Genomic DNA, 17,974 nt, shown 5'->3' with positions numbered 1-17,974 from the left:
TGACTTACTATTTTGAGGCAATTTGACTGTCTCATATGGTGGCCAAAGGATCCTCAGCTGAATGCATTATCCTATAACCTCGTCTATCTTATTTCCAAAACTGATAAAAAGGTTCGAGGAGGCTAACTCCCCTTTTGCACTTGTGAATCGTGATGGTTTTATAAAAATATCTGACTCTAAGCAACTTATCTATACACTAAGGGAATAGGTATTGAGCTTTTCTCAGAGTTCACTTAGTTGGGAACTCCTCTCTTTCCCTAAACTCTCAGGTTATGTTTGGAACACAAAAAGTGAATATAAAGGAAAGAAAGAGAAAAATAAGAAAAAGAGAAGTTTCTTTTCTCTTGCTTGGATGCCCATACAAAATAAGAGAGAAAAACAAAAGAGAAACATGATTTATCTTGTTTCTCTTGTTTGGATACACAAAAAATGGAAAATAAAAGAATTTTTTTATTTTTAATAAAAATTAATACAAGCTTAAGAACTAAAATATCTATGTATTAAAATATTATTGATAGACTTTTACTTACCAATTCAAATAAATATTATCAATAGACTTTTATTTATAAATTTATTATAAATAAGCATGCTATGATTTAATATTTTTATGTATTTGAAATTAAGATAATAATTTTATATTTTTATATTAAAATAATTTTAATTTGAATTTTTCATACTATATAAAATTTTCTCTTATTTCTCTTTCTTTTCTTTTCTCTCCAAAAATTCATATTTTTAAATAAAGTCCATTAACTAAGAGAGAAAGTAGGTTTCTCTCATATTTTCTTTTCTCTTTGAAAATTTGTGCCACCAAACACAGGAAAAGAACTTTTAAAATTTTAATTTAATAATATTATTAAATTATTTATTTATTTTTATGTTTTTATTGTCTTTAATTTGTTAGTATTTATTTTACCAATTATTTATTCACTTTTATTTTAATAAATTATTTACTATATTATTAATCTTTTTTTACTCTTCTATCTTCTTAAAATTTAATTTTTTTAGATAATTATTTTATTATTTTATTATTTATTTTTCTTTTTACCTTTTGTTTTAAAAAAATTATTCTTTATTTTAAAAATATATTTTATTTTATTTTAAATTATTCGTTTCTTATTTTATTATGTATTTTTTCTTATTTGATTAGTTTTCCTAATCTATTTGATAATTTTTATTTAATAATATTAACTATTTAGTCATTCATGTTATGCTTTAATTGTCTCTAGTAAATTGAAATAGTTACTATTTTAATTTTTTAAAATAAAAATGATTTTATATTTTATTAATTTATATATTCACTCTTCTATCTTCTTTAAATTTACACTTTGATGTTTTAAAAGTGGTTGATTTAGGAGTAGTTGACTATTTTCTATTTTAAAATTAAAATAATTTCCTAATTTATTAATTTACTTATGTTCTCTTCTTGCTCCTTTAAAGTAAAATAAATTTAATTTCTATATATAACTTTTTAATCTTTTAAAATAATTATAAAAATAAATATTGGTTCATTTTTTATTTTATTTATATTAGATTTTATTTTTTAGAGTTTATTTTTTTGTGATTTTATAATATAGTTATGTATTCTTCAATTTCAATTTCTATTTAATTTTCTAATTTTTTCCTTTTTGGTGTTAATAATTTAGTAGTCATTTTCTTTCAATTTTATTCAAAATATTTATTTTCTTAATTTCTTAGTTTATCTTATTTTATCAATTTCGGTACTATCGAATTGTACTTTAGATTATGTTTTGTTTAAAGCTATTTTAAATTATTTTAGTTAATTATTAAAAAATCTATTAATTTTCTTTTATTTTATTATGTGTTTGTCATCCTCCCATAAATTTTTTCAAATGTCTATTCATTTTGTAAGTTTCCTTTTCTTTCCGGTTTAAGTATTATTCTATAATTAAGAGGCAAAATAAAAATATTTAAAACTAATTATTCTAAATGATTTTTTTTGCATTTATTTACTTTTTTATTATTTTTGTTTTTACATTTTTTATTAACTTTAATTGTTTTACAAATATATATCGGCTTCGCGTCCGGAATCTGGCACGTTATCCCATCTGTCATTGCTTTTCCATTAATAGGGGGAGATCACGACTGAGTACCTTCGTGTAATCGACTCATCGCTGACAAACGTCTCAGCCGTTTTTTGTTTAGTCTATCCTTTGGAAACTGCCGGAGTCTTATCCCTTTCCAACGTGGTGATTCGGATCCGACGTCATCCGGCTTCAATCCAGTTACACACGGTACCTTGACTAACCATTAATTTTTTAGCAGGTCTCCCTTGTACAGTTTGAATTGACTTATAAAATCCCTTGCTTTTTAAAGCTCCTCCCTGTTCTCTCTTTCGATTGCGTGTCATCGATTCTTTTGCCCTGGTGGTTCGTACAAGTAACGCCTGTCGTGTACAAGTCGTCGATGAGTCGTTGAAATCTTTCTTCTGGTTTGTCTATACCCTTTTTTCCCGAGAAGAGGTTTCAGGTCCGTCATCCTCTTTGCTCGTCTTCAGTTTTAGTTTTCTTTTCACGTTGCAGAAACTGCTCCCTTCTCTTGTTGTTTGGGGTTTTGAGCATATGAGGGTCCGTCTCCTGGTGAGTTGAGGATCTCTTAAGTTTGTTTTGTTTAGGGTCTTTCGCTTTTTGTTTGCATCGTCCATTCTGTTATTTGGCTTTTCCTCCAGTGCTTTCCGTTCTCTGGGAACTGTATAATTTTGTTTCATTGGCTGAGAAGGCGACTTATAGGATTGAGATTCGATTTTGTAAGAGAACAGACTGTGAAACAGAACCGATAGCACAATTCATTTCCTTCTTCCATTTGTTGTTGTTGCAAGTTGTAAATCCTTCATCCAACTCTCGTCCCTGCCCATCATCAGTAGTGGCACTATTTTAAGACTATTGATCGCGTCTGCTTATAGAGAAAGTCACAGATCTTGATTTGTAGAAAATGGAAATCAGTAGTGAAGCCAGCGTTACTCCCTTCTCCATTGGACCCTCTTCAATTGTTGGCCGAACTATTGCATTCCGGATCCTATTCTGCAAATCCATGTTGCATTTCCAGCGCCAACTTATTCAATTCCTCTGGAATTTCTTGTCCCGTTTCCGAGATTCTTTGGTCCCCTTCCTCTCCTGGTTCCGCCCTCGAAACCCTCAAGGCATTCTCGCCATGGTCACTGTCATCGCTTTTTTATTGAAGCGTTATACAAATGTTCGATTAAAAGCTGAATCCGCCTACCGCCGCAAATTCTGGCGAAACATGATGCGAAGTGCTGTCTCCTATGAAGAGTGGTCCCATGCGGCCAAAATGCTTGATAAGGAGACGCCGAAGATGAATGAGGCTGATCTTTATGATGTGGAATTAGTCAGGAATAAGTTGCAAGAGCTTCGGCTGCGGCGGCAAGAAGGCTCCTTGAGGGATATCATTTTCTGCATGCGAGCTGATTTAGTTAGAAACCTGGGCAAAATGTGTAATCCGAAGCTTCATAAGGGGAGACTTCAAGTGCCCAGGCTTATAAAGGAATATATAGATGAGGTATCCACCCAATTGAGAATGGTTTGTGATTCAGATTCAGAGGAGTTGCTTTTGGAAGAGAAACTTGCATTTATGCATGAAACTAGGCATGCATTTGGTAGAACTGCCTTACTCTTAAGTGGGGGTGCGTCATTGGGTGCTTTTCATATTGGTGTTGTGAAAACATTGGTGGAGAACAAGCTCTTGCCCAGGATAATTGCAGGGTCCAGTGTGGGATCTATCATGTGTGCAATTGTTGCAACTAGGTCATGGCCTGAACTTGAGACCTTCTTTGAAGATAATTGGCATTCTCTGCAATTCTTTGATCAGCTTGGTGGGATTTTTCCAGTTGTTAAGAGAATTTTGACGCATGGGGCAGTTCATGATATCAGGCACCTACAGAGGCTTTTGAGGCATCTCACCAGTAACTTAACATTTCAAGAGGCTTATGATATGACGGGGCGCATTTTGGGGATCACTGTTTGTTCTTCAAGAAAACATGAGCCCCCGAGATGTCTTAATTACTTAACATCACCTCACGTTGTTATATGGAGTGCTGTAACAGCCTCATGTGCTTTTCCTGGTCTCTTTGAGGCTCAGGAGCTAATGGCAAAGGATAGAAGTGGAGAACTTGTTCCATATCATCCTCCCTTTCTTGTGGGTCCTGATGAGGGGTCCGAAACTTCCGTGCGGAGGTGGAGGGATGGGAGTCTGGAGATTGACCTGCCTATGATGCAGCTGAAGGAGTTGTTTAATGTAAACCATTTTATTGTTAGCCAAGCGAACCCTCACATTGCACCTCTATTGAGGTTGAAGGATCTTGTTAGAGCTTATGGCGGCAACTTTGCTGCAAAGGTATTGCTTTTCATGTATTTGCTTTTCGATATTTCCTCATTTTATTTTCCAGTCATAGTATTTCTCCTGGTCAATGCTACTTTTAATTTGTCATCCCTGTTTGCTTCTCAACATAACACCATAAAATATCACAAATAAGATTGGGCCTTTGGGTCAAGGGCCACATCAGGGCTTCCTAGTGTGAGATTTTACTTTGGTGCCTTATAGATGGGTGAGTGGGTCCAACACTTAAAAAAACGAAAAGAAAAATAGAAGTTCGCAATGTCTGGTTTAGTGGTTGCAACCCATGCAAGTACTTTGAATTTTGTCTCAGTCTCATCAGAGCCACTCCTCAAGAACAATATTAGTTGTTTATGCTATAAAGCCTTTTTAACCCCCTGATCCACTGAAAAATAATTTGTGGAAAATTGGCCTTTTCTGTTTTGGTGCACTCATTATCTTGTATTGTGATTGATTCCATTAATAATTATTAATCCATTATTTTCAGGACCCTTAATAAAACATGGTGGTAAGTATGGAAGAATGGCTCAAAGGAGAAGAAAAATGCACATGTTGACTTTATGAGTTTTAAACCAGCAAAATGTTTCGTTTTTGCAGCTTGCTCATCTTGTGGAAATGGAAGTAAAGCATAGATGCAGTCAGGTTCTAGAACTTGGGTTTCCACTGGGGGGAATTGCCAAGCTGTTTGCTCAAGAATGGGAGGGAGATGTGACTGTTGTTATGCCGGCCACACTCGCTCAGGTAAATATGCTTTTTATTATCAGTTAGTAAGTTCATCTGCTACTGTGCTTTGTTTAGTTTTTAATAGTATATCAATTAAATACCTGTCATCCTTGTATGAATTTTGCAGTACTCAAAAATTATACAGAATCCTTCACATGGGGAGCTTCAGAAAGCTGCAAACCAGGGCCGAAGATGCACCTGGGAAAAGCTCTCTGCAATAAAAGCCAACTGTGGGATTGAGCTTGCACTGGATGAATGTGTTGCTCTTCTCAATCATATGCGTAGGCTTAAGAGAAGTGCCGAGAGAGCTGCTGCTTCTTCACATGGGCTAGCATCAACTGTCCGGTTTAGTGCTTCTAGAAGAATTCCTTCGTGGAATTGCATTGCCCGAGAAAATTCATCAGGTTCACTGGAAGAAGACCTTTCTGATGCTGCTGCTTCATTTCATCAAGGGGGTATTAGTCATGTCAACACATCTGGGCGAACTGCTCGATTCTATCGTAATATGCATGATGGAAGTGACAGTGAATCTGAGAGTGTGGACCTTAATTCATGGACTAGATCTGGAGGGCCTTTGATGAGAAGTACTTCAGCAAATAAGTTCATTCAATTTGTTCAGAGTTTAGATCTGGATAGTGAAATGAATAGACAGTGGGCAAGAGAGGACGGCATGCAACATGTTAGTTCAGATGAGCCAGAGTGTTTAGCAGGGCCTGGCTGCTCTCTTATGACTCAAATGGTCGAAAAGGACTCTGTGCCCTCCTCTAGAAGTGCAGAGGGCACAGATTATGATATTCGGGAAATTGGTCACAGAATGCCTGTTAGTTCCTTTATGGTATCGGAAGGTGACCTCCTGCAGCCTGAAAGGATTCATAATGGGATTGTATTTAATGTTGTGAAGAAGGAAGATATTAGTATTGGTTCCCAAAGCCATAGGGGCTTGGAGTCGGACCAATTTCATAGTTCTTCTCAAAGCCCTGCTGCCGACTGTGTACAACTAGAATCTTTAGGTAAAGTGGAGATATATGATGCAAGCTATGCCTCAGATTGTGGGGAAGATGATGATGGATCTGATTCAAACTGCCCTTGAAATGTTGTAGCAGATGAACACAACAGTGAATGTGTCTTGAAAATTGATGTATAGCTTGGTTCTTTTTTGTTCCGTAAAAGTATTTGTATGGACCTTTCTCCATTGTAGATACAGATATACAGAAAGGACATGATCTCGGGGCTGTTACTCGTTTGTGCCTCTCAAACATGTCAGAGGTCTGAAGGGTATACTGGGACACAATAAAAGAGCCTGTGCACATACACTTAGGTATGTTTGGAACCCGATGAAAAAGAAAAGAAAATGGGAATTTGATCATTATTATTCCCAAAAATAGTTAATAAAAATAGAGTTTTTCTTTTCTTTTCTAGGAGTTCCAAACAGACCCTTAGAATTTATGTTGTTGAGTGACATTGTAAAGTTGTTGGTTGATTGTGGCAGTCAATGGCAGGAAAGCTGCTGAATGTTGACCCAAGTTATTTACATTAGTGTTATTGGCTTCCAACCATTTCTCCGTTTAGCACTGAACAAACAAGTACTAGTTTTAAATAAAAAACTTTTGATGATTCATAGTTTTGGTGTACATTCAGTGGTTCACACCCCTCTAAAATTAGAAACTAAAACAAGGTTAATTGTTTTTTTCGTTTCTGGCATTTGAATCGATCCAGGTAATTGATTAGAGCAAATCGCTCACCAAGGGTTCGTTACGGAGGAAGTAAAGGAAGAACCAAGTGACCATCATGATCACGAAAATAATCAGCGAAATGAGGTGCCACAAGAAATACGACCAAAAGCATGAAAATGGCCTAATTCATCCGAAAGTAAGCCAGATTGGTTAGGACAGGAAACAACTCCGTCGATGCTGGAGGTTATCCGAAAAGCATGGAGATTGGACCATTTTCTTCCACGGTCACGACATCGTGAGGGCTGATCTCACCCGGTCTTTGACATGGGAAATGAACATGAGATTGGTTCCTGAGGCGTCGTCACATGTGAGGTCAAAGCAGGATAAATTTTTTTAAATGACTGACTCTTAACATGGATCAAGATTAGAGCCGTTAGATGAAAACAGTTAAAATCTGAACTATCATATCGAGCGGTTACAGATTTAAACGGTTATATCGTGTTATTACAGATCTGATAGTTAGATCAAAAGTCGTTACAGATTTGAACTGTCTTTGTCATAGTCAAAAGTGGTTACAAATCTAATGGTTAGATTGGGAATCGATGATCTGAATCATCAAATCAAAGCAGTTACAAATTTGGATAGTCAAATCAACTCACAGATCAAGGGGTAGTTTATGCCAGTGTTAGAAAACTCTATAAATAGAGCTACAAAATGCGAGAGAAAGACAGAAGAAATTTTGAGCTCTAAAAAGCATTATGAAATGAAAAAAAAATGTTCTTCTAGTTCCTGAGAGAAGTTCTAGTGTTCTTAAAAGAAAATGCCTCCATTCAATCCTGTTCGAGCAGTAAAAAAAGGTCCAGTAGAGTTCATGGGCCCACTTAGTATTGTACACGTCAAAGAGAGCAAAAAGGTTCGTTGTATCTTGGGAATGGATGATCAACATCTGGTGCACTATAGGAGGCAAATCTCTTTGACAAACAGTGAATACAGGCCATAGAGGTATTATTTAAATTATTTATTATTTTTTGTTTGATTGGTGAAACAGGTTGGCAAAAGGTACACTCGACACTAGATATTATTTTGGGTTTTATTAAAGTCCTATGGGTCTGTTATTAGTTTTCCAACAATTTTGAAAGGGATTCTAACTTCTAGAATGGAGAAAACCAAAAATTTACTCAACAAAACACTAAAACCCGAACAATTTGATGAAAAAAATCAATAGATAGATAGCATAAACGGATGAAATATTAGTTAACAACTCTAGAGTTTTTCTATATAATTATGAGTACACCAGTTACTAGTCCAAAGATCCATGAACCCGTATGATAAGGTGTTCAACACAAATATGAGAAAGATGATTATTTGTGTCGTGATCTGATCCTTAGTACACTAAGAAATAGTTTATGTAACTTGTATTTTATTGATAAAAGTGCAAAACGTTTATTGAAAACTTTAAAGTCAAAATACGTGAAAGAAACAAAATCTAAACATAAGTTTTTCATAGGAGAGTATTTCACCTACAAGATAGAATCAAACACATGAAATTCAAAACATTGTTGCTAATATTGTCGCCAAGTGTATTCCAATAGATGATAGAATACAATCATCTGCCCTCATAGGAAAACTTCCTCTATCACGGTCAGACTTTAGGATTCAAATGAACAGTAAAAGAGAACTTCGGACATTAGATGAAGTGTTGGTGTCAATTCAATTCAGATAGAAGAAAAACATTACAACAGTGTCAATTCATATAGAAGAAAAACACTGCAACAACACTAAGAAAAACTTGGGTAACATATCTGAAGTTAGTAGAAAATCAAATCCGATAGAATTAAAGAATACTAACTTCATAAAGAAGAAGCCTAAGAAATACCAACTATAAATAGAAAATTCAGAAGGAACAAAACAAGAGGGCATGTTATGTCTGTGGAAACTGAGTCACTTTACTCAACAGTGTAGACATAGGAAAAATAAAGGGCAAGGTAATAGTATGACTCCTCAGACATGTCAAAAAATCCTTTCTTCTATCTATCTTACTTTACTCTTTACAGAGTAATCTATTTATACAATTTTGATTACACATATTTCAAGTTTTTTACATGTAATCTCTCAAAGAATCAATCAGAGGATTTCCTCCTCTGATTTCTCTCGGAGGATAAATTAGAGGATTTCCATCCTCTGATTTATCGAATACAACTCATGCCAACAGTCCCCTCAAGTTGGTGCATATAGATGTCTGATGCCCAACTTGCCTAGTGAGTTGTTGAAGTTTTTGCTGCATATCGCTTTTCTAAGTATGTTTGCCAACTGGTCTTCAGATTTAACAAACAGAAATCGAATTATCTTGGCCTCCAGATTTTGCTTGATGAAGTGTTGAACTATTTCCTATTGTTTAGTTCGACCATACTGAACCATATTATGCGAGATATCAATAGATGCATTGTTATCACAAAATAAGTTCATCTCATGGCTTGGGGTAAAACCAATTTTGGTTAATAGTCTCTGAGACCAGAGAAGCTCACAAAGACCCTTAGTCATCCCACAAAACTCGGCTGTTAAGTTGTGGAGCCTAATCAATGCCTTACGCTGAGTCGGTACCCGAAAGGTCCTCGATATATTGACTGTTATTTTATTAAGGGTAGTTTGGGGATTTTACTCTTGTATTGCGGTTACCCTAATTTTTTTCTTTTTATTTGTGGGCGCCGCTATTAGGGTTTTTATTATCATCGAAGAAGGATCGTGAGTTGCGGCCCAAGAGAGATTAGAGAAGACACATATAAATATGTGTGATATCTCTTGTAAACTATTTCATCTTTATAGTCAATTACTGCACCGATGGAAGACAGGATGTAGTCTCACCTTGAGGCGAAACTGTATAAATCTTGTTGTGTTTTCCATGCTTTTTTTTTTCTTTCGTGATTATTATTATTTCTCTCGCTAGTTTGGAATTAGGGTGTCTAATTCCTAACATTGGCTTCATCACTTGATTATGTTACTACCTTTTGATTCTTACTTCTCCATGTAACTAGGTTCCCTCCAACAAACCTAAAATAGCCTGAGGTGGATCTTCTATCTAAAATATTCCTTGCCCAATCAACATTTGTATGACCTTCAACCGTTGGGTGGTTATTTCTTGAGAACATAAGTCCTTTGTCCTTTTTCCATGGGAGAACTTTAGGTACCAAAGAATTTGACTCACAATGTTTATATGATCTTCACTTGGACAATGCATGAATTGGCTTACTACACTTACTGCATAGGTGATGTCAAGTCATGTAAGGGATAGATAAATAAGTTTCTCAACCAACCTTTGGTTCCTTCCTTTATTCTCCAAGCTTGTGGTTTTGGATTATTGGGATATCTATAGGCTTACACTTTAATAGTCCAACTTCAGATAATAAATCTAAGATATATTTTCGTTGAGAAAGAAATATTCCTTGCTTAGATCTAGCAATTTCAATTCCCAGAAAATATTTGAGTCCTCCTAGATTTTTCATCTCAAATTCTATTGACAGTTGATCTTGCAGTCTTGCTATTTCTTCTAGATCATCTGCTGTAATGATCATATTGTCTCCATAGACCATCAATGATATTACCTTACCTTGTTGATGCTTTAAAAATAGCATATGATTTGAATTGCTTTGACGAAAATCATATTTTCTCATTGCCAAGCTCAATTGCCCAAACCACGCTCTAGGAGATTGCTTCAAGTTGTACAATGTTTATTGTAGCTTACACACAACCCTTGCTTCTGAATTTTCCATATATCTCGGAGGGACATTCATGTAGATTTTCTTTTTAAGATCTCCATGGAGAAACACATTTTTAACGTCAAGTTGATGTAATGACCAATCAAGGTTAGCTACAAGAGATAACAATACCCTAATAGTACTTAATTTGGCCACTGGTAAGAAAGTCTCTTGGTAGTCTACGGATCTATCTGTCTGTATCCTTTTGCTACTAGCCATGCCATGTACCATTCAATTGATCCATCAGATTTATACTTGATGGAGAATACTCATTTACCCCCTCCCCCACCGCACTGTTTTTTTACCTTTGGGTAAGGGAACAAGACTCCATGTGTCATTTTTTATTAATGCCTCCATTTCTTGTTTCATAGCTTGAACCCACCTAGGATCTTTTAGAACTTCATCAACACTTGTGGGAATATGGTGTGAGGAGAGTTCAAAAATTCTTGAGGGGTTCAGATAGTTCTTTTGTGGATACATTATTGGCAGTCGGATATCTCGATCATTGTTCCTTCACTTTAGGAGAATATTTGTTCGATGATTTGCCCCAATTATGCCTGACAGGTAATTCATAGCCATTGACGGGAGTATCCGCATCATTAGAATTTTGAGGTGCTGTAGGAGTACTTACCTCACTGATATTATCAGAAGATGGGTCATTGGATACTGAAGAGAGGAAGGGTATTACTACTTCAAATTTTGAAGATGTTGACTCTGGATTAGGTTCTACTATTTCAACTTCTGGAGATGTCACTGTATTAGTGTCCTTGAACCAGTCAAATGTCAACCAATTCAGCTCTTCTTCTTCTCGTGTCTCCCTTAGAAGACAAGAAATTGATGCGACAGGAGAGTAGAAAGTAACGAATTCTAGGAATGTGACATCCATAGTCACATATGTGCGCCGAGTAGTTGAATCGTAGCATTGGTAGCCTTTTTTATGTACCACATATCCCAAAAAAAAAGACATTGAACACAAGGATCAAGTTTTGTGTGCTATTTTTTTTTTTGGAGGTTAAAGAACACAACGTAGCCAAAAATTCGAGGTGGAGAATCAACATCGTGGGTAATGAAACATAGGTTGATAAGACCTATAGTGAAGTCTTGAACTCAAGCACTTTGGAGGGCATGCGGTTAATAAGATGGAATGTTGTAGCATCAATATCAATCCAATGGTGGCTAGGCACGTGAGTTCCAAGTAAAAGAGCTCGAGTTGTTTTAAGAATATGACACTTTTTTCGCTTTGCAATATATTTTGTTGAGGAGTCTAGGGGCATGAAGTTTCATGAATCAATCCATAATGTTGGAAATAATCACGAAACTATTGATCCACATATTATCCACCATTATCAGATCGAATAATTCGAATCCTAGTGGAGAACTGAGTCTGAATCATTTTATGAAATGATTGAAATTTACGGAAGACTTCATCCTTATGTTTCAACAAATAAATCCAAGTCATTCGAGCGCAATTATCAACAAATATCACAAACCGACGAAAACCAAACAAAGTATTTTTGTGAGAAGGACCCCACAAATCAGAGTGAATCAAAGCAAAAGGGACCTAACTCTTATTCATACAATAATTGACTCGATGACTTTTAGCTAGAATGCAAGTTTCACAGTTAAAGTCTAGAGTTGACAAATCCAAAAATAAATTAGGAAACACATGTTTCAGATAACCAAACGAAGGATGACCTAACTAATGGTGACACGACCAAATATGTTTCACTTTGAGGTCACTCGGGTGTCGTATGTGAGATGCTTGGCCCATGTTGAAATCTTCCATATAATAGAGCCTCCCTCTCTTAGTACCACACCCAATGATATCCTTGGTGAGAATATCCTAAATAAGATAAAACGTAGGATAAATAAGCACAATACAGTTCAGGTCTTCAGTAACTTGACATACTGATAATAACTTGTGAGAAAGACTAGGTACAAGTAAAGTATTATATAATGGTAGGGTTGGTGACAACATTATCGTTCACGCCCCTGTTACTGAATAAATAACTCTATTGGCATTGGTTACTTGGGAGAAAGAGTAGGCACCAGTAAAGTATTATATAATGGTAGGGCTGGTGACAACATTACTATTCACGCCCCTATTACTGAATAAATAACTCTATTGGCATTGCTCACTTGTGAGAAAGAGTAGGCACAAGTAAAGTATTATATAATGGTGGGGCTGGTGACAACATTACCGTTCACGCGCCTGTTACTGAATAAATAACTCTATTGGCATTGGTAATGCTAGTTCACTGAGGAGGAAAAGTCTGAGAAAATCATTTGCATAAAACGTCATATGGTCTGTTGCTCTAGAATCAAGTATCCAAGTGCTGTAATCAACCTCTCTATTAGATTCGAGGAGAGCATTGGATTGGAAGTCTGTATCGGCTAGGGGTGGCATCCAACCGAGCTGGTTCACAAGCAGCTTGAACTCATCTCGGTTCAGTTTGATTTATCTTGATCTCGAATCGAATTTGAGATCGAGTTCGGGTTCGTTTAAGTTAACGAGCCGAACTGAAGTGAACTGTGGTTCGGTTCAAAAGCTCACGAGCTTGCTCATTAAATTTACAAGGGCCTAAGAAAAAACCAGTCATGCAGGAGAGATTATGCGCAATGGAAAATCTGAGCTTGGGAATTAGGGAAATGGGAATTTCAGGCTCAGGAAGATCGGACGAAAATAAGCTACTGTGTGCAAGAAAAATCGGACTGAAATCTACTTGTTTAGGTATGTTTTGTTTTTTCAATTGGTTGCATTTTTTTTTCTTCAATGTTCTCTCAGATTTCTTCCTCTCTAATCTTCATCCTCTCCAAGCATTGCCGACAGAAGTGACGGAATAGAAGCAAGATCTTTATCTATTGCCTGTTGGTATTCATGTTAATAAGTTATGTTTTGTTTTCATTACCGATAGAATTGACAGAACAGTCGAACAGAGGTAATCTAATCAATTTTTTTCATTTTTATCTGTTGAGTTCTTTGCATTTTTATCTGCTGGGTTCTGTATTTTTTGCATTTAAAATTGTTGTAAGAGCTTCTTCCGATCTTCTTCCTCTTAGATTTCTTCCTCCGATCTTCTTCCTCGCCGACTGAAGTGACAGAACAGAGGTAATCAATCTATCGATTCTTCTGATCTAATTGATTCCTTCGGCTCCGATCTCTAAGAGTACATTGTATACGGTCTAATTTTTAGTATGTAGAGCATCGTTTTCTGTAGTTTGCTAATTCCATTTTCTTCTCAACATGTATTATTTTATCCAGTTACCCTTTTTTTCTTTCTATTTACTTGGTAGAAGTTTGTTTTAATTTTCTATATTTCTTAGTACAAATTTTTATCAGTTCTTGTTCATAATCTTGATCTTTTTCAATTACCTATGTAATTTTACAGGTTCTTATGTAACCTTTCTTGTCCTGATTTCTTAAGAGTACAATTTTACCAGTATATGTTATTATCATTTTGAGATTTTTTTTTTTTTTGGGGGGAAATAGTGATGGATTTCTAACCAGTGAATAACTAGTTGTTAAAAAATAGTCCCTACCCCCACTTCCACCTGAACCAAATATTACGAGGGAAGCTCTGCATGGAGAACCCCATATTCGGCCAATTTATTGATACACTGCTGGCAGATCTAAGTACACGCTATCATAAAGCTGTTCAAGAAGAGCATAAGCTTGTTATTTTATCAAAAACGTAAGCTAGTCGCCATGAAGAATCTAAGTTGTTTGTCATTATGATCGCCCAATTTTAGGTAGAGGTTACGTCCAATTTTATGTAAAATGTATACATAATTTTATGTACAATTTATTTGACATAAATTTTATGCAAAGTTTTAAATGTAGGTTGGAGTTTGAACTCGATTAATATTATTGGGCTCGAGCTCGATTACAATTTAGACTCGAGGCTAGGCTAAGCTGGAACTTGAGTTTGAAATATTTAAATCAAGCCCAGATCGAACATAGGCAAGTTCGGGCTCGGCTCGATTCGATGCCACACCTAGTATCGGCCATGGATGAAGACATGATAGAATCCGTGATGAGCACAAGAGATCTTCCCAATCGGTCATAGGGTTGACTCGGCTAAGTCCAATCTGAGTCGAATTTGGTCCAAGTTTATGTTCGAGTCTGGTTCGATCCGGTTCGACCCGGTTTTCTAGGTTCACTTGAGTCCAGTCCGGGCTACTTCAAATTAAATCCTCCTAAGTTAGGAAGTGGGTCTAATTTGAAGGTTGTCATCCCTGATGTTGGCCTTTGAATAGCGTCAGACGGAAGTGATTCTGCGTGAGGGCCATCCCTGAACGACATGGGATGGGAGGGCTTTCGTCATCTCCAGAACGCCGTTCCACAAGTCGGAGTCTTAGCCAGAGTCGGTTGTCACCGTGACTGGTAATCTATTTTCTACCGCTTTCGGAGAGGACGACTCCCTATAGTGGGAGTTTTCAAAATGATTTGCGAGATGGGTCCACAACTAAGGAGAAGAGTCCTCCCTCCGTCGTCGTCGCTTGGTTATTCCCGGAAGACACGAGCCCACTTGCATCATCACCAAAAGAGCTAATCTGACTCTAATACCATGTCAGAAAGACCTTTCTTCCATTTATCATACTTTATCATACTTTACACTTTACAGAGTAATTTATTTATACATGTTGGAAGATGGGTCCAAGCCCACACGACCAAGGAAGGCCCACATATCTAAGTGTGTTGGAAAATGGGCCCAAGTTCATAAGATATGGACCCACAATGATCACATGAGCTGGTGGGACCCACCATGATCACACGAATTTGTGGGACCCACCATGATCACCTGAGGTGGCATGATGAGTCTTACACAATAAGAAGTCTTACAAAGCTAAAATTATTATGGAAGCAAGTCTCACAGAAGAATTTCAATTTAAAATTGTTTTAGTCATGTTAATCTTCTATTTATATTGGGTTATTTAATTATGCTAGGACTTATCTTTAAGTGTTAGAGTTTGGGCGTAATTGGGAAAAAGGTAGTTTAATTGTAATTGGACTCTATTACCTTCTTCTATTATAAATAAAGGTTCATGTACTTTGATTACGTTAAGTCAATAAAGTATTTCTCTTTTCCATAAATTCAACAATACAATTTTGATTACACAAATTACATAATTTTCTCCTACAGTCTCTCGGAGAATCAATCAGAGGATTTCCTCCTCTGATTTTTCTCACCAGGATTTCTCCTATGATTTTTTTCGGAGGATAAATGAGAGGATTTTCGTCCTCTGATTTATCGGATACAGCTCATGCCAACAAGGCAAACATAATAATCGGAACTAGCTCTAGTAGAACCGATGATAGGTTAGTAACAACTAACTTATAAATAAATTTGGCATTTAATCCAACTGATTGATGGATTGATACAAGAGCAATTGTTCATATATGTTCTGATATTTCCTATTTTTCTTCATATCAGGAGGTTCAAGGGAGAACTGTGACAATGGGCAATTCCAGTGTTGGTCAAGTGATTGATGAAGGAGAAATAGAGTTGAAGTTCGCATCTGGAACATTCTCACTCTCCACAATGTGTAGTACTTGTCAAACGTATTAAAGAATCTTGTTAGTGGTTTTCTTCTAAGTCATTTAAGTTACAAATTAGTGTTTGAGTCGAATAAGGTAATATTGCCAAGGGTGAGTCTTTTGTAGGAAGGATTATTTTTCTGATGGTTTATTTAAATTAAGTATAATTTCTACCAAAATTATTAATGAAAATAAATTTCATCTTATTTCATGCTAGTTGACTCTTTTGACTTATGTCATAATAGACTTAGACATGTAAATATGAACACTCTAAAAAAATGATGAACTTAAATTTAATGCATAAAAATAACATAGATTTAAAAAATAAATATGAAATATATGTCCAATCCAAACAACCTAGAAAGTCATTTAAGTCAACAAGTAGAAGCTCTGACTTTCTAGAGCTAATACATAGTGACATCTATGAGATAAGCAGTATTTTGACCTGAGAAGGAAAAAAGTATTCTATTATTTTTATAGATGATATGTCAAAATACTGTTATGTGTATCAAATTAAGACTACAAATAAAGTGTTAAAAAAATTAAAATTTATAAATAAGAAGTAGAACATCAAACCCAAAAAAAAAAAAAAAAACTTTGGTTAGATAGAGGAAGAGAATATAGTTCTATAGAATTGAAATTTTTTGTGACAAACATAGTATCATACATTGAGACCGCGACTCTTTATTTCTTCCGTTCAATAAAGTAGCTAAAAGGAAAAACAGAACATTTTTAGATATGATTAATTTTATGTTGTCTACTTTTGGTCTTCCAACCAATATGTGGAGAAAAGTTTTACTTTCAGTGTATAAAATACTTAATCTTATTATATACAATGACACTAAGAAAACACCACACGAGTTCTAGTGCGGTAGAAACCTAGTTTCAAATATTTTGAAGTACGAGGTTGTCTTGCTAAAGTTAAAATATTTTTTAAAAATGTTTCCTATGAAAGAGAAACTTCCATTTTCGTCCCACTCGTTTAGGTGAAACACTAAGACTGTAACATGCCATACTGCGTTGTATCAAAATGCCATTTCTGTTATTTCATCAGAAGCAAAGGGCAGTGCACACATTCTTTCTTAATGAAACTCCGAACATTAATTATTAAAAAACAAATATTTTATTGAATAATATTTCGACATATTAATGGGAGTAATTTAATAATATTTTCCTCATAATTTTTTTCTTCTAAGCAATGATCTTCCTTTGTGGAGCACAATTAGCCAAATTTCGCTGTGATTTCAGAACTCATTTTACTCTTCCAGGTTTAAATTCAAGGACTTACAAACAACTGCAGCTGGAAGTCCATAGATTTCCTTTTCCGAATTTCATCTGCCGAGTAACTAAAAGAAGATAAAGAAGATAAAGAACAGAAATGAAGTAAAATGCTAGACATTTCATTTAACACACTGAAGGCACAATGCCCCTTCTTATAGGTAGTACATGAGGTGCTGATACAAGTCTTCTGGCAGAGATACTACAGTAATTCTTCTTCTGTACAGTTATCAAATATTAGTGTCGATGAATTCTCCATGGGCATCCCACGGACGAGTAGCAAAAGATTTCCCAATGATACTGCGCTTCTTATTTATAGCCCCATCAGCACACAGGTATTCCGGAAGGTAATCCAGAAAGGTTTTGCTTCCAATTGTCTCAACCCCATTGAAGAGAAAGTTCCATACATGACATGAATAGGTAAAAGTTAAAAAACAGAAGATAGAAGGTATTAAGTACAAACTATTGTAAGTTGAGCACTTAAACAAAAACAAGTGCAAGGAAGAAACCTTTGCCGGCGTCTCACCAATCAACTTCGTCAGGAGTTGCTGACCAGGATCCTAATGAAGAAGTTACATTGAGGCATTCAGCTTGAGATGGCTAAAATTTTTTAGGTTTGAGCAAAATAGATTACCAAA

The 17,974-nt window shown here is 35.6% G+C and overlaps 1 protein-coding gene across 1 annotated transcript; it reads left to right on the top strand.

Annotated features, from left to right (window-relative positions):
* Positions 1 to 2,428: 2,428 nt before the first annotated feature.
* LOC137959842 (triacylglycerol lipase SDP1-like) lies at positions 2,429 to 6,392 on the top strand. Its single transcript, XM_068807227.1, has 3 exons — positions 2,429 to 4,371; positions 4,969 to 5,112; positions 5,222 to 6,392. Exons 1-3 carry the CDS (start codon positions 2,953 to 2,955, stop codon positions 6,182 to 6,184), a joined length of 2,526 nt encoding a protein of 841 aa, XP_068663328.1. The 5' UTR covers positions 2,429 to 2,952; the 3' UTR covers positions 6,185 to 6,392.
* The last annotated feature ends 11,582 nt before the right edge of the window (positions 6,393 to 17,974 follow it).

The sequence above is a fragment of the Aristolochia californica genome, unplaced genomic scaffold (assembly GCF_029961685.1).
Source record: "Aristolochia californica isolate CCGP_79_NKW_82.1479 unplaced genomic scaffold, dmAriCali1.0.hap1 SCAF_3, whole genome shotgun sequence".
NCBI classification, from domain to species: Eukaryota; Viridiplantae; Streptophyta; class Magnoliopsida; order Piperales; family Aristolochiaceae; genus Aristolochia; species Aristolochia californica.
Note: the sequence above shows the minus strand (reverse complement) of the source record. Positions and strands in the feature narration are given on the sequence as shown.

What these genes read in the sequence shown, in the direction of transcription:
- LOC137959842 (XM_068807227.1), top strand. Translation starts at nt 2,953, where the DNA reads ATGGAAATCAGTAGTGAAGCCAGCGTTACTCCCTTCTCCATTGGACCC. An exon ending in GCGGCAACTTTGCTGCAAAG is followed by an intron (nt 4,372 to 4,968) that starts GTATTGCTTTTC and finishes TCGTTTTTGCAG; the next exon opens with CTTGCTCATCTTGTGGAAAT. An exon ending in TGCCGGCCACACTCGCTCAG is followed by an intron (nt 5,113 to 5,221) that starts GTAAATATGCTT and finishes TGAATTTTGCAG; the next exon opens with TACTCAAAAATTATACAGAA.